The 26,193-nt window shown below is 35.4% G+C and overlaps 1 protein-coding gene across 1 annotated transcript; it reads left to right on the forward strand.

Moving 5' to 3' along the window:
* The first annotated feature begins 5,236 nt into the window (after nucleotides 1-5,236).
* On the forward strand, nucleotides 5,237-25,690 carry LOC144958305 (uncharacterized). The gene is made up of 10 exons (XM_078890190.1): nucleotides 5,237-5,822; nucleotides 7,478-7,568; nucleotides 8,462-8,532; nucleotides 9,937-10,032; nucleotides 11,709-11,856; nucleotides 14,944-15,043; nucleotides 16,055-16,176; nucleotides 18,894-18,981; nucleotides 19,409-19,481; nucleotides 20,114-25,690. Exons 1-10 carry the CDS (start codon nucleotides 5,597-5,599, stop codon nucleotides 20,731-20,733), a joined length of 1,635 nt encoding a protein of 544 aa, XP_078746316.1. The 5' UTR covers nucleotides 5,237-5,596; the 3' UTR covers nucleotides 20,734-25,690.
* Nucleotides 25,691-26,193: the final 503 nt, after the last annotated feature.

Raw genomic sequence — 26,193 nt, forward strand, 5'->3', positions numbered from 1 at the left:
ATGTGTTGCAAGCGCCGTAAAACCCTTAAAAACAAAAACAAACAATGTGTTGCAAGCGCCTTAAAGACAAAGTAGCCTGTCTGGCAAGTCTTTTGAGCAGTTTGCGATCAACACACTTTCAATAGGGAACAAAAGTGTGATGTCAATAAATTGGTTCCAATCTTGCTCGGAGTGTAAAACCACTCTTCCGGGGAACTGAACACACATACCTTGGATCCTGACCTCCCATAGTCTGTCATCTGCATTTTTTTGCCAAATTGGGACCTAAAATTTGCCCAAAAAAACCCCCAAAAGTTGCCGCACTTTGGGTCCTTATTTGAAGATTTTTTGACGGAACGATCCATGAGTGAAGTTCTAAGTGTGAGTGACTCGATTTATTTGACTTGAGAAATGAAATGACTGTGAATAGCGTTACAAAGATTTTAAAGGATCATTATCCGTAGAGAGTAGCTTCATTTGGTTTGGGCCCAGGCAAAGTTGGAACATTTCTCAAGTTTCGTACTTTTTTTTCGTTATTTTGTTTTTGCTTTTTTTTTCCCCCAAAATTTGCCGATTTGCCAATTTTGGGAAATTTGCGGATCGCCCTGATATTTGCGGCCGCAAAAAATGCAGATGACACTGACAGCATAGTGGGCAGGGAGGTACTTACTGTGTCTTCTATCCCCCTATATCTGTTTTCCAACTTGTTTTCTATGTCTTGGACTTGGAATGAGATTACTTGGTTTTGTCCTGGCCCTGACCGGATACCCTTGGTGAGGGGAAAACAGTCAACAAATGTATAGTTTTGGGAGATGATATTTTTTTTCCTTGTAAATCATCTCTCTGTTATGCAATGTATTATGTTTTATTTACATATTTTATATGATTTGTAAATGAGTGTATTCCTCTTTGTGGGGACCTGTGCTTGTGACTAGATAAGACTTAGGTGATCTCAAGCTAAGTACTTCGATAGTGTGCTCTTGGAATCTTCATCTGTTCCCTATTTGATCCAATTCTCCTTTGTCTTACTTTTTCTTGGGTGATTTAATTGTAATTCTAGAACTATCCCTTTTTACTGGCGCTGATATGACCTTAATGTGTTGCAAGCGCCGTAAAACCCTTAAAAACAAAAATACCTTGTGTAAATGACATGGTTTCAGATTGTTGGCCTTATTTTCTAGTTTAAATACTGGATAATACAATGTTGATCGTTAATAAAGACTATCCATCCTCGCTCTTTTACATCGTGCAATCATTAGAATCTGCCTATACATCCTACTACTAGAATACTTATGCAACTTTATGACTCAATATGTTTATGTAGCCTATTCATTATTTAGGTGATCTCAAACTAAGAACATTGATAGTGTGATCTTGTGGAATCTACATATGTTCCCTATTTGAACTGATTCCCCTTTGTCTTATTTTTTCTTGGGTGATTTAATTGTAAATTTAAAAAACTACCGTATCTACCGTCAGATTCTTCAGGAGCATGTAGAAACGAGGGATATATTCAACAAAACGCCTCTACTTGTAAGGAGCCGCTTAACAATGAATAAGGCCGGTATTCAACGTAAGATGGAGCTTGTGGACGTTGCAGATGCAGGACATGCCCACACTTATTCGTGGAAAATTCCCGGATAAAGTGGTAGTGGCGGGTTGAGTGTTTATTTTTGTGGGATCGAGTCCAACCGATAGCTCAATGGTCTGGATTCGAACTAGTATGCGCGCTATGGCTCTCGTTACCAGCTGCACCACTCAACCTATATCACAAACGGCTCAGGCTTAATCTAGGGGAGATCAAGAATTGCCTTAGGATCCCTTATAACTTAATTGTATTAATAACAAGTGAGTCAAGACAATAGTAACGCCCAAATGCAATAATAACAATTCTATACATAAAGTTTAATTAGATTGTTACAGGAAAAGATAGAAAGAATAAGTATTTCTTTAATATCAGGAAGAATAGCTCTAATTGAGTGGATCTAATCTATTATATATTTATTTGTTTACTTCGATATAATCATATGTGTCTGTGGAAAATACATTTGAAAATGGTATAAGCCCGTTTGGCTTATCTTTATCCCGCCGGCTTGCTTGACTGAGGCAAATGTATCAGCTAGTTCCAGGGTTGGCGCCTGCTTTGCAGAGTTTTCTGGACATCACAACAGTGTGTTGTAGTTAGGCTGACATCAGGGTTTTACCGCTGTTCAAGGACTGGGATGCAGGGATTCGGCACAACTGGGTGCTCCAACGACACGGAAAAGGACCAGGAAAATGGCCAGGACCTTCAATTTGAGAGTTAAAACAACAGGTCTTAGAGCCAATCGAGTTTGTCTTTCGCCACCGAATCGTCCTTGAGCGACACATCATAATAGTAATAGCCTTTATTTGCCGACAAAGGCAAGGGGAAGCAGTAACTCCATGATAATGGTAGTTGGTATATGGTTTAAACATCAACTGACAGTCGAGCTATCTTACATGATGAGAATTTAACAGGGTTGTGTCCCTGGTATTTCTTTATTTATTTTTATCAATTATAATTGAGGTTATGATGTGTGGCCGGCGATTGGCGGTGGGATACAGACATTCAAGCAATATGCATATTGAATATAAATGAAATAATAACATAGATCATAAACAACTGTTAACTATAAAATAAGATACATATAGATATAGTTTTGTACAGGTATTCCAACTTACGAACATCCATGGAATAACACAATTAAAATATATACACAAACTATAATATTAATGCAAGATTAAATTGAATTCACAGTAATATCTCGTTCAACTTTGAATGTTAACCAATAATTCATTTTACCTCCAGCCGAGATAGACAAACTTTTACAAGTTTGAAATTGGAGAGATAGCTCTTTTCTCGTGGGCTTCTTAGCGTGTGTGTGATCAGATTCAGATATGAATTTGGTTTTGTGAAACGAAAATAGCCAATCAGAAGAATTTCCTGTTTTAGATAGCCAATGATATCCAGATGCGTTGGTAAGAAATAATAACGGATAATTACCGGAGAGCTAGACCTTAATTGTAATTTTAGCTACTCTTGAACGAGACAAGGACCTCAGGGCATATGCACGATGGCGACTTGTTTGGAAAAGGTAATTAGCAGGTGGCATGAATACAATGGGCAGACAATTTGAACAGGTAAATAAGCCTTAAGCTGAAAGTGAATGTTCCGTTATACAATGGAAATGTTTTCCCACCTAACGACCAAAATTTCCGTTAGAAAGATTTGGGGCTTTATTGGAGAAAGGCTGTCCGTGTTTGAGTATTTTTAATGGAGGTGTTGATCAAATATATATCTCGTCCACTAGGTTTGAAGTGGTTTTGAACGAGACGATGACGAATGATAAAGAAATCACGCAGTGAAAGAAAATCGCTCGTCACAGTGGTACAGCCGACACTCATTCACCTGCACGGATCGTAACCTAATTTAAGCTATAACCTGCAAACGTTGCCACAAGACATATGTGGGAGAAACTGGCAAGAGACTAAGCGTCAGGTTTGGACAATATCTGCCCTCTATTGGAAACGACGAGGACAAACCTGTCGCCCACCACTTCAATGGGTCCAGTCATCGAGGATTGCACGACATCCAAACTGCCGTCCTTCAGTTCTGTCACACCACGAAACAATATAGGAAATGTGGGGAGGCAGAACTGATACTAAAACTGAACACCCTTTCACCTCACGGCATGAACTCGAAACTGGACCTCATATTTAAATATTCTACGACAATTTGTCTCTTGTCCCCCGACTCCCCCGGCCATCCGTCGTCTTTTCCTTTTATTACAAATCAGTATAATTACTACTACTACTACTACTGCTGCTGCTGCTACTACACTACTACTACTACTGCTGCTGCTACTACTACTACTGCTACTGCTGCTACTACACTACTACTACTACTGCTGCTGCTGCTACTACTACTACTACTACTACTACTACTACTACTACTACTACTCTACTACTACTACTACTCTACTTTGCTCGGGCTGCTACGCACTGTATTATATTATACGAACTGTATTTTTTATTATATGCTTCTATTTTGTTTGTTTTCCAACAATAGTCTACACGTTTTTCTATTTCACTTTCTAAACTGCATTACACAGTTCCTCTCCGCCTCCACTCTTTTCGCTTGATTAATTGCGCACCTTTTAGACATATCTATTACTATTGTTCTATTTTAATTTGTGCTTCCTTACAAGGGGGCGTACTATTTCCTGCCCATCAATGTTCTGTTTCTTCATCTTAACAACGCCACTACCGCATTATCTCATTCATCCGTAGTTTCATTCATCCTGTTTCTTGATAAAGGGGAAACCTGAAACGTCAATTTTATATGTTTTCGTAATTAAATTGAAGTTTACATTCAATTTGATATGATATAAGTCCAGATTTATGTTGGCTTTTACAGCCTTTTATCCGCTCTTGTGCATTCCTGAACGTATTTAATTCACGTCTCTCAAAACTTGGGCATGCCACATAGTGGAAGGTGTCTGAATTAAACTTAAAACTTTACAAACAGTATTTTTCTGTTTCACAATGAGCGTCAAGACGGCACTTTCACATTGTTATTCATTTCTTCGAGCTTCGAGCAGCAACATTTACATTTTGTAAATATATAACTTTTTGACTATTCTATTGTCTTCCTTTTCAATGGCGCTGAAACGAACTTGTGCCGTAAAATCCTTTAACACAAACAACTTGTATTCCTGCCATAATTTTAATTTTTTCTTCTTTTTTTTTTGGGGGGGGAGGGGGGTGCGGGATTAAACTTTTTTCACCTTTCTATCCTCTTTTTTTTTTTTTAAATATCGCAGAGAGGACTTCGACTCCTTCCGCACAAGGACAAAACTGTCCCAGGACAAATTTCTCCTGTCCCACTGGAGAAAACTTCTATTCAACTTCGAAAGACGAGTTTCGAATTTGGTCAAATCTATCGTCCAATAATCCGTTGTCGTTGGAGTGTTTTTCCCGTGAACATTGGGGGACTCAGAGAGCGAGTTTGATGTACACATTGTGAGAGATAGAAAATGTGTTGTGTGTATGTGTGTGTGTGAGAGAGAGAGAGAGAGAGAGAGAGAGAGAGAGAGATCAACAAGACAAACTATCTATTCTTTTCTAAATTGTGCATAGTGCATGTTAAATGCGTGAGTTCAGTTCAGAATCAGATTCGCGGGCAAAATTTACGGTGACCGTCACCTTCGAATAGCAAACTCAATGTCAAGGTTGTACAGAATTTGGAATGCTACTGCTACGGCGAGATAGTCTACTAGCTACATGACCTACGACCACGAATTCTGAACTTTCGATTTCCATGTGGCTCACGTTTTGTTGTGGATTGAGACTATCTTCACCATATAAAAAAACGGTTGATCAAAGTTGTAGTGCTCTGCCATTTGTTGAAGGTGTCAGTGAAGGATGAAGGCCTCCGTTTCCAAACTGATGAATAGGGCTGATCTTTTTTTAGCACTGGTCATGTGACTGTTGGCTACTGAACACTGAAGTCTTCAACTGCATCCTCAGTAAACGACGACTGCAGCCATTGCATTAACTTGTTGCTAAGTCAAAGTCGTGCAAAAATATAATTATCATGGGAAAACATTGTGCAGCTATAGGTTGCACAAATACAAGTAAAAAATTGAAAAATAAAATTCTCAAGGAAGGGGTTACATTTCACGGGTTTCCACTAAAACACCCCGAAGTTCTGGCAAAATGGATTGAGCGAATTAAAAGAGATGGATTTGTTCCGACACGATATAGCTTCCTTTGTTCGGATCATTTCAATGACGATGATTTCGACTACCAGCCATTTACAGGTAACGTCTTAATGAATGATTTTCAAACACCAACCTTAGATGTTTCAATGGGTCTGTGTAGCCTACTTGACTCTCGTTCTCGTATAAGTAAAGAGACATGGTTTGAATCCTAGTCGAGTTGGGGAGGGTATGGATGTTTCTGGTCCACAAGGCTCTTCAACTTATCAATAAGAAATTAGTCCATGCCTCAAAGCCCATGGATTCTGTAAAATTAAAATGACATTAAAAATTGTTTGTTACTATTTGGATAGGCCATTAGTATATTTCTAAGAACAGTGCAATTTCTGTATAACGACATTGACCTCTGGTCTCGATTGTCTTAGCAATATATTATTATTATTAATAAAAGCCCTCAAATAGCGACGTACATTTTAGAAAAAAACCCTGTTTAGCAACATTTCTTCTCAATAACAATATTGTTTTCATAGTGTAGTTGATTGATTATTTATCAAAACCAATGAGTTTTTCAAGGAGTCAAAATGTTTGTGGTGTTTAGCCAAGTGAGGTTCTATTTGGCAACTTTGAATGTCGAAATTAACCACAAGGACCTCTGACAGCAGCAGCTTCCAATGGTCTCACACTACAAACTTATTATGATGGTCTATCCAGGAAGCGATTTTGTTGCCATATTTGTGTACAGTGGCAAACCAGCCCGGTAGCCTCGTCACAACACTACACTAACCAGATGCTCCGCATTTTCTGGTCTTTGTCACAGCGCGACGAGTCTCTTTACCTATCACTTTCAACCTCGCTGACGAATCAAGAATCAAAATGTGTTCTGTTGTATTATTAAACCGGTAATAAGCCCAGATAAATGATAGAAGCAAAATGATGTTCAAGCAATGTTTATGATAAAAACAGTGACAATATACAACTGAGAATGAAAATTAGTAAACTCTTTTCAACAGAAAAATAAACATTTTAATAATAATGCTGAAAATTTATATAGCGCTATAACTCCGAGACACCAGACTCTAAGCGCTTAAATTACAAATTACTTTGGCTGGAACATAATCATTTACATACACAAGCACACACACAACACAAACCAAACCTATCTTGCTTCTCATACCATCTACTAAAATCGAAACAGATATGTTTTAAGCGAACGTTTAAAAATAGACAAAGATTCTTTTTCACGAATGCTCTGTGGTAAGGCGTTCCAAATAGAGGGTCCGAAATGAGAAAAGGATCTCATTCCAGCATTTTTCCAAATTCGAGGGACAACTAGTTTTGTGGAATCACTGGCCGAACGTAAGGGGCGGGGTTTTGAATTAGTTCTGAAAGGTAGGAAGGGGCAGTACCTTCAAGACAACTATACACTAAAACACAAGCTTTGAATTTAATCCTTTTCTCAACAGACAGCCATGCAGGTCATGAAGTAGAAAGTCTGGAATAACGACACCCCTGGATAATGACATCATTTTCCACTCCTTATCAAGGGATTGCACTGAACTGAAATTGCAGCCTGATCTAACAAACCTAGTCACCCATTCACTGTTCGGTGGACAAAGGAGCCTTCATTTTCCTTTCTAAATTTACTGTCTGGTTGATCCCAACTCATATAAAATATGTAATTCATAATTACTTTTTTTTAATTACTAAAAAAAAATTGAGTCAAATTACTCAAGATATCTTATCTTATCTTTTATCAGGCATGCGAATGATCAAGAAAGGGGCGGTGCCTTCAAAGTTTTTCTTTACTCCAGGATGCACACGGAGGAAACGTTTTTCTTTTGATTTTGGGTAAGTTTGTACAGCGCTGTCCATGAGAATTCAACACTTGATACATGGTTTGAAATTCTTCACCCACTGGGATGGGAGGGGGGGGGGGGGGGGGGGGGATATGGCTGTTTTCCCATCTTTGCTGTCCCAGATGTAACCATTTGGTTTTTCCCAAGCGCATTTTAATTTTAATTTGATTTTGCATAGTAGTGTCTGTAAAAAGCTTAACTGGCTTATGGGCAGGGAGATATTGCTGTTATTTTTTGCCCACCTTTGCTGTCTCTCTCTTTATTATGTAAAGTGACTATTTGCCTCAAAACAGTATAATGCTGGATTGAACCAGGTACCAAAGAAGTGATTTAAAATTAACAGGACTAGAAAGTGACATTTTATTAAGTTTATGTTACTTTAATAATCTCCTCCATGAAATTAATTGAAGCCTTGAATTTTTCTGTCTACATACCATTTTTAATAAATAGATAAATCCGACTTAATACTGCATTTAAGTGGTTCCTCACATTTAGATTTGCCGAGACTCTTGGGGTTTTTTGTTTACTGGGAGAAAGTCAAAGGGATGTCTTTTTGTGAATGATGAGAGTTATATCTTTTTTTTTTTTTTTCTTGTAAATCATCTCTTTAGAATGTTTTTATTTCATTGTATTTTCTAACCAAAATAAATGTTGTTCTTTAAATCTTTTTGATTTTATTTTTTTTAACAGTTTATTTTCGTGAATCAAAACATCTTTGATAAAGGAGGTAAAATGTTTTAATTAATTTTTATCAGGTATGATCCGATCTGCTTAACTATGATGACAAACCTGATTCTGGCACAGTCTCAGTCATGTTTGTTCACTCTGAGACCCGAAAAAAAAAAGAAAATATAATAAATATTTATATGTACTCTTTCATACCAGAGCTTTCACAAATGTTTCGGCACCAACGGACAATGATGATGATTCTAATGCTCCCTTGGAAGGAATTATTGGTATGTTGTGTCATTAATTATATTTAAAAAAACTGAGATTTTATTTTGTTTCATATCCACTAAATATCCTCAAAGCGTTTTACAAAGTAATAAACAAAAATGAATATAACAGCTTTAAAAAAGAACAAAATACCAAACAATGAATATTTCAGGCTCAAAACCCCTCTTCAAAACAAAAAACAATAACATAAATACATTACAGTAATTTACTAGCTTCTGGAATGTCACCGCTTCGATACATTTCATACCTATTTCAATTCTACCCCTGTTCCTCCCTTTTTTTTTACTCACCAAATTATATGTGTTGTTTTATATTCCACTCAATTTGGCACTCTTAGTTACCTAGTGAAGCATCTTTTTGTTTACATTCCAGGATTTTTCTTCAACAGAGAAGACGTACGAAATATTTAGTCGTCGCCTGTTTTTTAAGTTATGTATTTGTTTTTATTGTTTTTTGTTGTTGGCTGAAGAAGGGTTTTGAGCTGAAAATGTTCCTTGTTTGGTATTTTGTTCTTTTTTTAAGCTGTTATATTCATTTTTGCTTATTACTTTTTCCAGTCCACAGCTTCTAGCAGCTTAGAATCACTTTAAAGTTCTTTACAAGGGGTCTCAAGCCAGCAGCAACACTGAACAGTTAGGATGGGACATGACACCTATAAGGTGCTATACCATATTTTTTGACACAAATAACATTAAGACAGGTGCTCATTATACAACTTGAGTATGGTGAGAGAATTTGAGTTAAAAGCCTTCTCTTGACTTTGCATCGTCACAGGACATGAATCAGGGACTTGTGGATCAAAAGCGAGTGCCACACCACAAGACTACAAAATACGATGAATAAAATCTAGGTCTGAATGGCAGAATCTTTGTAATTTTGCCTGTATATTTTTGGAATTGGATGTGTTGACACTCAAATATGTGTTTACGAATCATACAGCTAAAGGTGTGAGTTTGGTGGATGCACTATAGTGTCAAAGAATGTAGTTGGTGAAAAGTTAGTACCATGAACCCTTGTAGGACAATTGTGAGAACATTTGAGTCAAGTTTTCTAATGTGTATTTTCATCCCCTCATTAGAGATGAAAGTTGTCCGGGTATTCCCAGAATTTCATGAATTTTTTTTTTTTCTTTTCTGCCACTATGGAATGGCTAGAAGAAATGAACAAAATAGCCTGTAAGATATGAAACCTTAGTAAAGTTTCATTTTTTTTTTCTCTGAGGAGGATGGGTAAAATTCTTAATTGTGCGAAAAACCAAACTTTGATATTTCTGGTAATTTTAATACTGAATTTAATTACCAACACGTTTTACTATGGCATTTTATTACTGATTTGAGGTGATGGGTCACAGTTTTAGGTTTTGATTTTTAAGAAAAATATTGTTTTATTTTTATCTTGTTCAGGACAGGAAATACCCAAGGGGAAGGAAGGATTTTACACTTTTGAAGAAGTTGAAGAAATAGAAGATTTTACTGTCCCAAGCTCAAGGGATCAGTTAGGTATTTATGATAATGATGATTCTTCTATACTGCCTCCTGTCAGAATCTCTATCACGTGCTTCATATCACATACTTTTAACATGTTTTCAAAAAGTTTAGCACACTCAAATACACACACAACTCAAATTCACACACACTCACATACACACCCACACAGTCAAACATGCTTGCATCACTGTGAAAGTATTTAATTTCTCTTATAGTTCAATAATCCTGTAAGTATTTTGGGTAATTTTAACCCCATGAATGAGGCTATGTGAAAAGGATTTTTTTTTTGTTTATTTCAGATGTTAAAAAATTGTATTCACTTTGAAGAAATATTGATACTGGTAATTGGTAAATAATATTTCTTGCATTGAATATTGACAAAGGGTCTAGAATCTAAATGACTTCCACTAATTAGTAAAACAGGAACATCTGATTAGGTGTCATTCACTTCATGATGTCAATGAATGTGCTCCATATCACTTTTCCTTTTAACAAAAAGAGTAAAAAATCAGAGATTTTTCATAGTGCATATTCACTAACTGTCCACAAAGTGTTTACCAAGGACTCCCAAGCCAACAGCAACATTGAATGGAGGAGAGCTTGTTAGGGTATTATACTGACATGGCAGTTTTTTGAAAAACAAAAATCCCAAATTTTGCAAGCTAAAAACAGCAAAATTTGCAAAAAATTTGGAAAAAAATTGCGATTAATTTTCCTAAAACCCATAACAAGTTCATGAAAGAGAAAGGTATTTGTTTGTTTTTAAAGTTTCACGGGGCTTGCAACAAATGTAAGGTCATATCAACTCCAGTAAAAGGAAGAAATTGATATAGTAAAAAAGACACTACTCTTGATTAATAATTATCTTTCACATTCTACATGAGCTATCAAATGAAAAGAAAAAAAATTCGTCTTTTTTTTTCTTTCCAGAATCTCGAAACTGCAAAAAATTGCAGATTTTGCGGCCGCAATGCAAATCAGTGATACTTTGCAAGCGATGCAAAAAACTGCCATGCCAGGTCAATGAATATGCTACATATTACTTTTCCATTTAACAAAAAGAGTAAAAACCTGAGATTTTTTCATAGTGCACATTCACTAACTGTCCACAAAGTGTTTACCAAGGACTCACAAGCCAACAGCAACATTGAATAAACAGGAGGAGAGCTTGTTAGGGTATTATAAATTTTTTAATCAACAGAGACAATGTTGTGTTATCACTGAAGCAATCCTACCTCTCTGATCTCACCTTTATGGTCACAGACTGGTCTCCCAACCTTTCTTTTGAGCTTTACAAAAAAATATTGAACATATTCACTTAAAATGCTTAAAGTACATCACAAGGAGTTTCTAGACAACAGCAAGACTTAACATGCAAAATGAGATAAAAGACAATGCTGTTAATGGCCATTTACTCATTTTACACCAGAGTATGGCGAGAGAATTAGAGTAAAGAGCCTTTTCTTGCTCAACTCCGTGTGCTCAAAGTTGGACTTGAGCCCAGGACTTTCCGATTTGAATGAGAGTGTCATACCACAAGACACATAGCATCAAATACATCTGTTTCAATTTATAAGCATTCATGGCAAACCCCTGCAATATATTTTTTTCATCTTTAATTAAATGCAATGGTATATTTTATCTCTTTATTCTTCTTTATTCTTTTTTACCATTGTACATCTGGCCAGATCCAACCCCAGCAATCAAATGCGAGATGCTTTGTGACAGTGAAACTTGTCAGGAGGAAAAACAGAAATTAAATCAAGATTTGTGTCAGGCCTTGCTGACGTTGATGCAACTCAAGGAGAAAATTAAAGTCTTACAGATAATGGCAGAGTATGTTTAATTAGGTCATCTCTATTTACATTCATTGATTGAATTTGCTTGTCCCATGATCATTTACTGAGTAATGATTGTGCGGCTATGTGGTCTTGTGGTATGACACTCGCTTTTGGATCGGAAGGTCCTGTGTTCGAGCCTCGCTCGGCGCATAGTTGAGTCCTTGGAAAAGGCTCTTTACTCACATTCTCTCACTGTATTTGAGTGTAAAATGAGTACCTGGCTGTTAACATCGCTGTCTCTGTCCAAAAAAAATTTGATATCGCCTAATAGGCATCATGTCCTGTCCTAGTGTTAAGTGTTGCTGTTGACCAGGGACCCCTTGTAAAGCACTTTGAGTATGTTTAGTGAATATTCCGCTATATAAAAGCTCAATTTAAAAAAAAAAATTATAAATGCCCCACTGGTCTCTCAATGCTGTGGCTTATTGCTTTCTGGGGTTTTTTGTGCAATTTGTGAGTTTTATTCCCTTGTTTGAATTATCAAGCCTCAGAAATATTGTTTCCTTTTGAGTAATCTTCATTATAGCGTTCACTGTGTTGGTCACAACTAAGGGGCACAATTGATGGCATACCCCTAATTCTCAAAACACATACACATACAGAGCTGCCAACAGTATGCCAAAAAAGTAGATGTTTATGCTTTTTCTTACTTCTGCTTTATTTTAATTTTATGTTTTCTCCTTTAAATTGTATGATTTTTGACATTGGAATTAATTCTCATTATGTAGCTTTGTTTATTCTCATCCTTTCACACTTGGAAGATGAAATATTTTTGAAACAATTCTACCACAATAATGGTTTGTTTGGTACCATGTTTACCTTTAAAATGAGAAAGAAAAAAATTTAAGAAAAAAAATAAATTATTAAGCGTCTGATATCTTTTCCCACACAAACATTTGATTATTTCCAAAATTACTTAATGAGAGTTCTGACTGCTGATTTACAAGTTTGAATACGATTCAATAGTCTGATGTCACGCCGCCCGGCAACGGCGGCCATCTTGGTTCTAAACAAAGAAAATCATTACTTTTTATTTTTCATGCTGGCTAGAACTTTTCATATGTCTTGTGATCAGAATGTGTAAAAGTCAAAACATGATCAAATTTATGGGGTTTTTTTCCTCTGGATACCCTTTATGGTCGCTGGAGAAATATTTCATACGGGTGTCCGCCATTGTTCCGATAATTTAGAGCCAGTGTTACTAAGTTACCATGCGTCATTAGGAAGGAATTGACGTTACGACTGTTGAAGAGTATTGTACACTCTTTTCTTTGAGTCTCCATCTTTTTTAACAAAGATAGTAAAACCAAAAACTAGAGGTGCCAAAATGAGCCATTAAAATGGAGAGAAAGATAAAAGTGAGTAAATGTGACTCATATATAAGGAAACAACACAAAACAAACACGTTTCGACCCTTGGCCTTCGTCATGAGACAAACAACAAAACACAAATATGTGAGGTTGCAAAATATCACATTTTGTCGAATGTGGAAATAATGTAAATGTATCGAGAGGTTGTTAGATGTGGATGCAAGAAGAGGCCCAAGAGAAGGGAGAAGGGGATAAATGGGGGAGAGAGGGAGGATATCCATGTGTTTGTGTTTGTTTTTATTGTAATGAGGTTAGTAGCTCTAGATATAATCATATATAGTTGCATGAATTTCGTCAATGGTTGAGTGATAAAGACACGTCCTGAATCAGAAGTTCATGGGTTTGAATCCTGATGGAGAGACCTGAGATTTTTTCTCATGACTGCAGAGTTTTTAAGGCTCTGGCCACAGCCATCATATCTTCCTGCTTGCTTCTCAAAAATTACAAGACATTACATAGCCAAGTCATCAAAAGATGATAAACATTCTTATGAATTTGATGGTACAGGAAGTGAAGAGAATAAATTTTTTAATATTGTCTAGAGCACGTCTCAATACAGTCTTTGCTGATTTTCTTCTGTAGTGGTCACAACATTCTTTGCCCTAACTTTTAGAAGTAAAAGTAGGCTTTAAAAACAAACACGAGATTTTATATCAAGCAATATCCACTGAACGCACTTAAATCATTTTACAGGGGTGCCAAGCCAACCACAACACTCAATATATGTATGGAAAGAGCCAGTGAGGTATTATGTGAGGCTAGCTGAGAAAATCCGGGAAGATGCGGCAAGCAAAAAATTTATAACTTAGGGTTCTAACAGACATAGAAAGAAAATTTAAAGTGGTAAATGATCAGAAAGATGTGGTCTACACCACTGCATACTTTACTCAATTTATGAAATTTGCTCATCTTTCCGGGTTTTCTCAGCCAGCCACACATTATTTTTTCAATAGAGATGATGCTGTTGTCATCAAGGCTCTCATTTTTACACCCGATTAAGTTGAGAAAAGCAAGGAAAGAGACTTTTCCAAGGACTTTGCTTTTTGTCATCGCACCCGATAACAAGATTTGAAGCTTTGATCCACTAGTTTCAAGCCAAGTGTCATACCACTAAACCACAATCACACATAGGCCAGTATTTTACCATGGCAATGGCAATGCGCTGTCCTATAACAATCTAATTTAAAATGGCGATGCGATGTTATATGAGGAAGACAACTGCATTCCTTCAGTAACTTGACGTTCAAACATGATGACAACATGAGGGGGAATGAAGAATAAAAAGAAGCATAGCCTAATGTCTTTTAATACCTTAACAACAAAATTTATAGGTCTATCAAATTTCTTTGTAAAGTCACCTGTTGTTTGTTTGTTTTTTTTCCTTTTCTTTGGAGCTTTGTGGTATCGAGATATGACACTCTCCATTGGAGTGTTAGGTCCCTAGTCGGAGCCCTACTGTGGGCAGTGAAAAGTTGAATCATTAGAAGAGAGAATTTTCTCACCACACCTCACAGACAACATGACTTGTCTTACATGTTAAGTGTTGCTGTTGACTTGGGGTGTCTTGTAAAGCACTTTGAGCATATTTAGTGGATATTGTACAAATCCTTTTTTTTTAAAAATGTTGTTTGCCTTTTTTTTTTTTTTTTTTTGTTTATTTTCCTCGTATACATTTTGCTTTACTTAACCTAAACTTTGTTTTTGCTTGTCAGGAGGACTGAGAAAGATTTGTCCGCTAGTGGTGACAAAGTGGGTAAGACTGAATTGGACAATATTTTTGGACTAGTTCGATACATACTGGATCAATTAGAAGTAAGTTAAATACTCAATATAAATGTAAGAGATATTGAACAGAAATTAATATAGTAGCTTTATAAAAGAACAAAATATTTAATACGGAATATTTCGGGCTCAACCCTTCTTTAGCCAACTATTAAAATGACAATACTTCACAATTTGAAGTGTCAAGTATTTAATTGTTTTTCGTTGAAGAAGGGTTTTGCGCCCAAAATGTCACATAGTATTTTGTTATTTAATTTTCATTCCTGTTCAACACTGTTTACAGTAAACAGCGTCTAGCAGCTTAATATTCTAGTATATATAATTGGCATTTCTAGTCTCACGACTCTCAATTTACTTCATAATGATTCATTTATTAACTGATAATAATAATAATAGAAATATTAATAATAATGATAATAATAATGATTAAAGAAGAAAAAGACAACCCCAGCCGTAATGCAATCCACCAGCCATTGTCCTGTTTGTTCACCCTAAAGAAAGCCAATGTGATCTGGTTGTACCGTAAGAAGACATTTCTTTCCTTCTGTGCCGACTGGCACATAGGGCCGTCATAAATCTCCATGTATCCCTGGCATGGGCCATCTCTTCAGCTTCCTCACATGATAGTCCTCCTTTCCTTAAATCCTACTCTATGGTCGGCCTCCAAGTCAATGTCGGCCTACCTCTCTTTCGAATTCCAAATTCTACTAGCTCTTGTTATTTTAAGACTGCCCAATTGTTTCTTTTGCATTTTATTTACTTGAAGGAATTAAGAATCATTTGTAAAACCATTTGAGTGAACATATTTAATGGACATTGCTATTTCTTAAAGCTCAAGATTCTTATAAGATGCAGTTTTATTCCATTTACGTTCATTGATTTGTTTAACAAAAATGATTGACATCTTGATTTGCAAAGGGGGGCTCAAACCAGAGACCCGCACAAGACTACAAAATCACACCACAAATTGTGTACAAATATTCAATTAGATTTCAAACAATCAATTTTGTCTTTTCCTTTTTTTTTTTTTTTCAAAATTAGGTTGACATTTCATCAGAGAAAGGGTCAGAGCCTTCACCTGTCAATCAGACAGATGATAGAGGAGAAGTCAGAAATATTCACCGTCTTTCTGCCTCAAATCAAACATCCATGAAATCTGTCATGTAAGAAATCATATTCCATAAATTAAAAAAAAACAGTCAATATAGACATTTATATATGGGACATCTCTGTGAGTAAAACCATAGAAGGAGGTGATGCTATAGAAACTGAGGTAAACTCCGGCTCTATGCGTCTAATGCTGTCCCTGCAGAAAATTGCAAATGAAAACCCAAAAATTTGCACCCAAAATTTAAAAAATTGCATGCAAAAAATGCAAAAATTGCAAGGAAAAATTGCAAATTTAAGACATTGTTTTCAATAAACAGCGCACAATAATTTATTCTTGCTTTAATTCTATGACAAGCACAGTCCACCAATTTTAGTTGGTATGTATTATACAGTATTGTGTCCATAAATTACATTAAATTACATTGATATTGACATTGCATACTCAGAAAATAAATATTATGCCATCTATATATACAGGGGATGCCACCAGGAGATTTTGAAAAAAAAACAAAAAACAACACTTTTATACAAATGTATGGATTCCTAAAATTTATGTGGTAGAAAAGCTCATAAATTTTTTAAAATTTTATTATTATTATTATTATTATTATTATTATTATTATTATTATTATTATTATTATTATTATATATTATTATTATTATTATTATTATTATTAGTATTATTAATATCATTATTATTATTATTATTATTATTATTAGTATTATTATGTTTACAAGTACATCTACACATCATAATAATACAGTGGAACTCGGGAATAACGAGGTCGAGGGGACCGACCATAAAAACTTTCTATTTCCGAGTTACATGAATCTATGTTAATGGTAGTATATTAAACACTCATAATAAAAAAAAATGTAAAAAATAGATAAATTAAAAACAAAAAAAAACAAAAAATATATATAATATATATATATATATATATATATATATATATATATATATATATATATATATATATATATATATATACACACATATATATATACATATATAAAATTAAGCCTGAAACATTGATGTAGACTGCCCCAAACATTGTGGTAAATATTTTAAATAATAATTCGCTCCATTACTACATGTCGAGCACTTTTCGTACCATATTTGTATCAAACACGATTCAATACATATATATATATATATAATAGATATATATATATATATATATATATATATATATATATATATATATATATATATATATATATATATATAATATAATAATAGATTGATGTTAGCAATAAACTATTATTAAATAGCATCTTTAATAGTTTTGTGTAACGGTGGCAGTAGTATTTTCCTATGTTTAGCATTATATGATTATATGTGACTATAGAACATGGAAAATTGCAAAAAATTGCGGCAATTGTCAAAATTGCAAAAAATTGCAGCCGCAAGCGCCGCGATTTCCTGGAGGGACAGCTAATGGCTCTGAAGGAATACTACTAGTACTACTTGCTTTAACCAGACCTGCCTTCTTGAAAATCTAAAAATTCGTAATTTTTGAGAGGAAAATATTGTGGTCGCTATAGTTTTTAAAACTTTTAAAATCACCAATTACCCTCATAAGGATTAAATAATACTTAAAAATCCCCATAATGATGTAGTCTGGCATCAACTTTCATTTTCAATAAGTTTTAATGATATTATGATACTCATGAAGTTCTGAACTTGGAGCCAAAATTTCGTAATTCTATGGATTTTTTGTTGTCGTAGGCAGGTCTGCTTTAACCCATAACTGAGTTATTCTTAATTGATGAATTATTTAGATATTAATGTAAAATAAGGGTACTTATTCTGGGTGGGGTTTCCGACCTCCCATAGTGGGCAGGGAGGTACTTGCTGTGTCTTCTATCCTCCTGTATCTGTTTTCCAATTGCTTTCTTTGTCTTTGTCTTGGAATGAGATTACTAAGTTATGTCCTGACCCTGGCTGGAGTCCTTGGCTGGGAGGGAAACAGTCGAGTGTATAGTTATAGTTTGGGGAAATGATTTTCTTTTCCTTGTATATTCTTCTCTCTGTTACTGTTATGTTCTGTTTCTTTTTTTCTTTTTTTTTTTGTTCGTTTGTTTATTTTTTTAACATATGATTTGTATACATTTGAGTGTATTTCTCTTAGTGGGATCCTTGCTGCTGTCTGGATGAGACTTTTAGGTGATCTAAAACTAAGTACATTGACGGAATGCTCTTGGAATCTACATCTGCTCCTTATTTGTACCAATTCCCCTTTGTCTTACATTTTCTTGGGTGATTTGATTGTAAATCTAGAATATTTTGACTATTTCATTTTCTTCCTTTTACCGGCGCTGATATGACCTAAATGTGTCGCAAGCGCCATAAAACCCTTAAAAACAAAAACATAAATGTACTTATTCGTTTGTTTTGGCGGGTTTTTTTTGGGGGGGGGGGGGGTTTCAAGGAAAATGCTGATTTCCTCATTTACATGAGGAGGGCCTGCTTTTACCCCAATAATATCTGTCAACTGTTTCAATGCAAGGTTTAAGGCAAGTAAACCCTTGCTTTTTTTTTAGTTTAAAAAAAATCCATTTGGAGACATTATATTTCTCATCCAGCAGTCAATCAAAATGATAATGATATGTATTTCAAATTTAGGTTTTTAATTTTTAATTCATTTATAATTGAATAACAGCTCAGCAAAGTGCCCCGTGGACAACTACAAATACAAATAAAATGACGAGATAAATTGTTCACTTGCTGACTTTAAACAAAAAAAAATTAATATCTCATTAACAGAGGATTTTCAGAACAGCCATCAGTGTCTTATAAAAATAGGAAAATACAACCAGAAACAACAAGCCAATTGCCTTCAAGTACTAAATTTGTAAGTATTTTCTCTGTATGATTCATGTTTAAAATAAATAAAGAAAGAAAGAAAGAAAAGGAAAGAAGAGTTTCATCCAAGCTTTTGTAATGTGAGGGGATCCCGATAGCTCAGTTGGTAAAGCACTCACTTCACACACAAAGGGACAGTGATTGATCCTGGTTGCAGTTAAGATTATTTTTGATATACCTGTCCACCCAGCAGTGATTAGGTAGCTGAGTCTGTTATATCTGGCAGAAAGTACTTTGCAATAGACTAGCGTTCTATCCAAAGGATAGAAATGAATTGTTTTTGTCCGTTTCATGCTATAGAAACCGGAAATATATAAATGGTTTCAGATTTGTTTGGAGTAAACTGTAGCTCCACCACTATACTATTAACATCAAACAACTTTTAGATTATTTTTTTTTCCCGATTTCCTAAATAGGTTGAATTCAAAGAATCAAGCCATTTAAATCCTGCCATAGAAAAACTGCCTTATACAGATTCATCAAAAATGGGTAAGGATCTACTTGTCATTCATAGTTTATTTATCATCATCATCATGTCGTAATTATCATGATCACCATCATCTCCTCCCCCTCTTCCTCTTCCTCCTCTTTCTTCTCCTCACCATTGTGCAGCTATGTGTGGCCCTTGGAAAAGGCTTTTTACTCACATTCTCTCACCATACTCAGGTGTAAGATGAATACCTGGCCGTTAATAGCGTTGACTCTGTTCGAAAAAATTTGTAAAATTGCCTAACAGGCGTCATGTCCCGTCCAAAATGTTGCTGTTGGCCAGGGACCCCTTGTAAAGCGCTTTGAGCACGTTTAGTGGATATTGCGCTATATAAAAGATCAATTTTTTTACTCCACTGCCTCCATCTCCTTCTCTTCCTCTTCTTCTTGTTTACCTTTTTCTTCTTGTATTTTATGATTTTAGCAGTCTGGTCAAATGGTCAATGTAGCGAAGCAAGTAGATATTGTTTTGTCTGTTGAGACCTTTTTTGGGAACATATTTTGATATTTCATAGAAAATACCTACTTTTAAGACATAAATCATCATCAATGTTCAAATGAATTATCTATATATATAGATATATATATTTTATTCTTTATTGTTTCTTTCTTTTTTTGTTTTTTTTTTAAAGGTGATGGCCTAGCATCGTGTCAGTCTTCTTTATTCTCGAACACAACTCAAAAGCCAAAGCAGACTGCTGGAGGAACAACAAGTTCTAAGAAAATAGACAATGGCAATGAGTGTTTTGTGAGACCAGAAATCTCAAAGAGTTCTAGTTCTACAGATTCTGATGACAATTCTCCTCCCCTTCAGATCGATATTGAAGAAGACTGTGATTGTATCGGGCATTGTTCAAATGGGAAAATGTGCAAAGAACTCAGATGCGTTCAAAAGAAGGAGAAAATGCTGAAAAAAGTAATGTGTGAGTTGTGCGGAAAACTGTTTCGTACTTCAACTGCGCACACCATTCATGTAAGGAGTTGTCATACGGGAGAAAGGCCTTTTGAATGTATAATATGTGGAATGAAGTGTCTTACTCCCGGCCTTCTCAATGGCCATATGAGAAATCATTCTAACCAGCGATCCCATCAGTGTTCCCTTTGTCCGAAAGCATTCAAGTTGGCAAAAACCCTAAAAAAACATCAGGCAACTCATTCTGAAGAGAGACCATATGTATGTTTAATTTGCAACAAAGGTTTCAAGCATAAAGGAAGTTGGACATTACACAAGAAGCAATTTCACTCAGATTGATCAGAACACTAAGTGATTGCAATAGTCCTTCAGTGCCGTAATGCCATGGAGCTGGAGTTTAGCCTCATTCCTATTGTGTTCGACAGACAATAGAAATTTCTTGCTACGCATGATACTTGCCACCAGGTCTAACACACCCAGCTACCCAATTACTGTGGGGGGGGGGATCAGAAATAATTCTTGATATCACCTGGGATTGATCACTATCCCTTTGCGTGTGAAGCATGTGCTCTGCCAACGGAGCTATTTGGGACCCCCAAACAGAACAGAACAATATTTTGATGATTTCATTACAGAGTAAATTATTCAGTTTTAGGATAGTTATAAATGAGGGTTTCAAGATATTGAAAATATTTTTTTGGAGGAAAAATAAGAATACATGTGATCTAAATATGTTTAGTTTTTACTGTCATCTGTTTTAGAAGCTACTGAACAAAACAAAAATAACAGCTTCAAAAAAGAATAAAATACTCAACATGGAACGTTTCTTGCTCAAAACCCTTAACAACAACAAAAACAATTACAGTCGATTCCGCTTAATAGCACAACCATGGAAGTTCAGATTAGTGTGTCGATTAAGCGGAGTGTGAGATTAAGCGGAGAAGCTAAAAATAATATCTAAGCACCAGCTTTCATGTGTCATTCATGTAGGACCTTTACTTCTGAGTTTTCTACGGGCTTGGGATCATTACGTTTTAGACATGACCTCATTAGAATGTTTGATTTTCATTTAATTAATTGGGTTGGGTTTTAAAAAATGTTCTTTTTTTTCTGTTTAAAAAAAAAAAATCTTCTCTTTTTCATGTTTTAATCGACAACAAAATGTGACATTATTGTTTGTTAGTAATCGCGAAGCGTTTATGGCTTTCTATTCTGTGCTAGCTGTTGATAAAGCTTTGTCTCCAATCTCCCCAATGTAGATCCCCTGTCAAGCATTCTTCTTGGACGAAGTGCGTAGTTTGTCTACCATGTCAAGTTTTTCAGTGTTTGTCAGGGTTCGTGTGTCAAATTCCGATGACTCATCCTCATCTTCATTATCTAGCATTGTCTTTTATGTGGGTGAGTGGAGTACAGTAGTTCCTGAGATGTCAGTTGACCGCTGATGTTGTCATTGTTACGAATTGATTGAATGCTGTGGCCGAATAGTTGTGTGGAACGGAAACAGCATCATTGATTTCATATGGCTGTTACTACCGCAGGTGTAGCGATTAAGCGGAGCGATTATCTAGAAATTAATCCGTTTTTCGGGAATGTGTAGCGTATAAGCGGAGTGTGTGATTAACTGATTTGATATTAAGGGGAGTGAACTGTTTTATGCTAATGCTTCGTTTAAAATACAAATAGATACCAGTGCTGCCAACCCTAGCCCATGGAAACATGTGTAATGGGGAGCTAAAATGAAAAAGCTTTTGAAAAAGAAATGTTGCAATCCAGAAAAAAAGGGAATTTTTGTTTGAATTATGGGAAAATTTAGCACCGCATTTCCATTTGCATGATCATCTTTCTCTCTCACTCTCTCTTGATAAATGTTACTAATAACATGATACAACTACTCTTTGTGCAGAAACTTTCTTTCAGAGGTTAATTGATGGTATAAATCCTACATAGTTGAGTCCTTGGAAAAGGCTCTTTACTCACATTATCTCACCGTACTCGGGTGTAAAATGAGTACCTGGTTGTTAACAGCGTTGTCTTTGTCCGAAAAAGTGTAATATCGCCTAACAGGCGGCATGTCCCGTCCTACATGTTGCTGTTGACCAGGGACCCGGGTCGTGAAACAAATTAATTTGTTGATGTATGTACACTAAAAAGGTGTATGATTATTTGTAAAAACTGAAATTGACTGTTGCGGACGATCCTCAGAAAAATGTGTAAAAGCGTACAATGAATGAAAGTAGGTAAAAATAAACATTTTTAATAGAAGGTTGGCAGCACTGAGTCAGGGGAAAATGTCTTTGTACATCTTGTCTGGATAAATGATGGCGATTACTCTAATCTATTGCATGTTGACTATCCCAGACCTGCCCCTAGTACTACGAAAAATGAGTAGAAATACAAATTGCATTCGCCTCTTTGATCTTTTGAAAAGGAAAGTTTATTTCCTCAGACCCTATATTCGGGAGTTTGGGGCATCTTCGGATCATGCTGAGGGCAAATTATATATTTCTAAAGATATTCAAATGGAATTTTCTTTCTTTCCCTTGGAAACTACAAATTTTTTAAATTTCAAGTTGGCAGCTCTGCTATCCTGTCTTCCTGTTTTATTTATTGATACTGAAATGACTTGAAGGGGTCGCAAGTGCTAAAAAAAAAACTAACCCCAAGCACACTTGTTATGATGTTAAAGTGGATTCCATTGTTTGCCTTTTTTTCTTTTTTTATTAATGCTATTAAAAGAAAATGTGTGACTCATTGTCTTTAAATGATTCATGTTATGCAGGGATGAACTGGATCCTTTACCTGTCAACTGTCATACTCTGGAAAAACTTGTATTTTTAAATTTGGCCAGAAAACTCGTTCTTCAAATCTTCAAATATCGATTTAAATGACCCGCTTGTTGGCAAAAACTCTCACGACTTCACGAAATCTTAGGTTTGAGAGTTTTTGCCAGAATGAGGGTTATTTAAATCTATCGATATTTGAAGAGCTTTCAGGACAAATTTTTAAATATAAGTTTTTCCAGAGTACAGCAGTTAACTGGTTAAAAATGAATTATAAATGAAATGATGTTTTTTGCTGTTTGAAAGTGTATTTATTTTACACCATAATTTCATAAGTATAATTTCATGTCTTATATTCGTGGCTATGAGTTCAATTTCCAGTGCCTAATATTTACATCATGCCTAATCCTGTATTCAAAACACGTCATTGGCACAAAATTTGCCTATATAAAACATCAATTCTAAAACTTATCATACACAGGTACACACACACACACATACATAATCTTATACTTGCGCATACACATACACAAAGACATACTCACACTTGTCACACTGGGTGGGGATCCTGACCTCCCATATTGGGCAGGGAGGTACATGCTGTGTCTTCTATCCCCCCATACCCGTTTTCCAATTGCTTCCTGTCATTGTCTTGGAATGAGATTACTTAGTTTTGTCCTGATCCTTGCCCGAGTTCCTTGGCTGGGAGGGAAACATTCGAATGTATAGTTATAGTTTTGGGAGATGATATTTTTTTCCTTGTGAATCATCTGTCTGTTATGCATTGTATTATGTTTAGTTTACATAGTATATTATATGATTGGTAAAGATTTGAGTGTACTCCTCTTAGTTGGGACCTGTGCTTGTGTCTGGATGAGACATTTAGGTGATCTCAAACTAAGTACTTTGACGGTGTGCTCTTGGAAACTACATCTGATCCCTATTTGAACCAATTCCCCTTTGTCTTAACTATTCTTTTGTGCTTTAATTGTAATTCTAGAACTTTTTACTATCCCATTTTCTTCCTTTTTTACTGGCGCTGATATGACCTTGCAGGTTGTTGGATGGGAGCATCACCCTTGAATCATATACCTATGATGTTCGCATGGGTGTACGATCCGATAGTGATGTCGTTTCTTCTTCTCTTTACTAGCCTATCCTGCTTCTTTGGTTTGTGATTGTATTTTTGACAGGGGATATTTTTTTTCTGTAAATCTTCTGCCTGTTTGTTCTTGGTTATTTATAATTTAGCTTATGATATCTTTAGGTTATGATTTTGATTTACATTTGTACTACTTTTGTTAGATTGCTTGTTTTTTTGTTTCAGCGGTCTCTCATATAACCTCAATTGTGTTGGAAGAGACCTAAAGCAACAAACAAAAAAAAAAACAAAAAAAGATATGACTTAATGTGTTGCAAGTGCCGTAAAACCTTTAAAAACAAAAAGAAACACATGTCACATATATCTGGGGAGATGATGAAAAGCAGGTTGAAATGAATTTATGAACCAGTCCCCTTGTCTTACTCTTTTCTTGGGTGATTTTAATTGTTAATCTATAAGTGTTTGATTATCCCATTTTCTTCCTTTTTTTTTGTTTTTTTTGCTGGCACTGAATTGACCTAAAAGTGTTGCAAGCACCATAAAACCGTTAAAAACAAAATCGATTGGGAAAATTAAGGAAGATTTATGTGTGGCTGATGTACGTATATATGATATACTTTTTTTATTTTAAGTTATTATAATATATCCTAACACTTATAAGTTGCCAAAAACATAAAGTTAGTCTACTGGTTAGGGTAAATTCAGTTTTATCGTCATTGAATTTTATCTTGTTTTGGGTCATCGAGAGTTTGATGTGAGAGATGCAGTTATAGTCAGGGAAAGATATAATTTGACCTCCAACTAATTGCAACATAAATTATTTCTTTTACATATAATTATATACGATTCAATAAGTAAAATAAACCATTGTTTACTTTTATAAAAAGGTGCTAACTATTTTAAAATAATTTTTTAATTTTACAAAAATGTATTACTTTCCAAACTGTGATTCCATAGACCGGCACGCATGAATTGTATCAGTTACCCTTTCTGATGACACGGTTGATAAACGTTTAGAGCATTGACGGAAACCCGCAGAGGTCCATTTCGATAGTTTCTTACGATGGTTAACGCGCTCTGTTTGGTATGTATTTACAAAGTAAGGAGTATAATATTTTTGGTATGTCAAATATTCTATACTATTAACATTTTCCCCCATAGAATACCCTTATACCTAAAATATATAAGCGTTGTAATTAAATATTTGCTGCAAACAAAAAGTAGATACATCTGTGAAAAGGTAACAATGAATTTTTTTTCGCGAATACATTGATTGTTTAGGCTTATCAAAATGTTGCCAAAGAAGACGCCCCCTCTCCACCCCCATCACAAACACACACGCGCGCGCGCACACACACACACACACACACACACACACACACACACACACACAGACATACTATCCGCAATCACATTCATTTACATGTTGACGAAATCAAATTAAAAAGAAAGAAAAGAAAAAAAATAGCTGGGATAGACACCCAGAGTGGTGTTGATGAGTTATGGTCAAGAATAAAAACAAATATAAGCCATACTGTGTTAAAATTGGTCGTCTATATCCACATTGCTCTCATCGCTGAAATTCAAGTTCATGTTCTCGGTATTTGAACAAGTCTCTCCAAAACAGCCAGAGCAAGCATGTGTACACTTAAGTCCATGTTTTCTGCAACTACAACGAAGACTGGTACATCCAGATTTACAGGCACAAGTAACAACAGCTAACAAGGTTTCTGGAGCAGGGGGTAGGTCTGTCATAATTGGTGTCAGACGATTGTTCTTGACGTAATAACCCCAATCTATTGGGTCCAACTGCTGATCAAACTTGCCAAGCCATTGTTGTACCTGGAAATAGACCCGAAGACTGTGGAACTTTGCTGCAGCAGAAGTTGGAGGCAGAGTTTGTGGTTCAACATAGAC

This window comes from Berghia stephanieae, chromosome 12 (genome assembly GCF_034508935.2).
Source record: "Berghia stephanieae isolate SIO BIC M18660-M18661 chromosome 12, UCSD_Bste_1.3, whole genome shotgun sequence".
Lineage (NCBI taxonomy): Eukaryota > Metazoa > Mollusca > Gastropoda > Nudibranchia > Aeolidiidae > Berghia > Berghia stephanieae.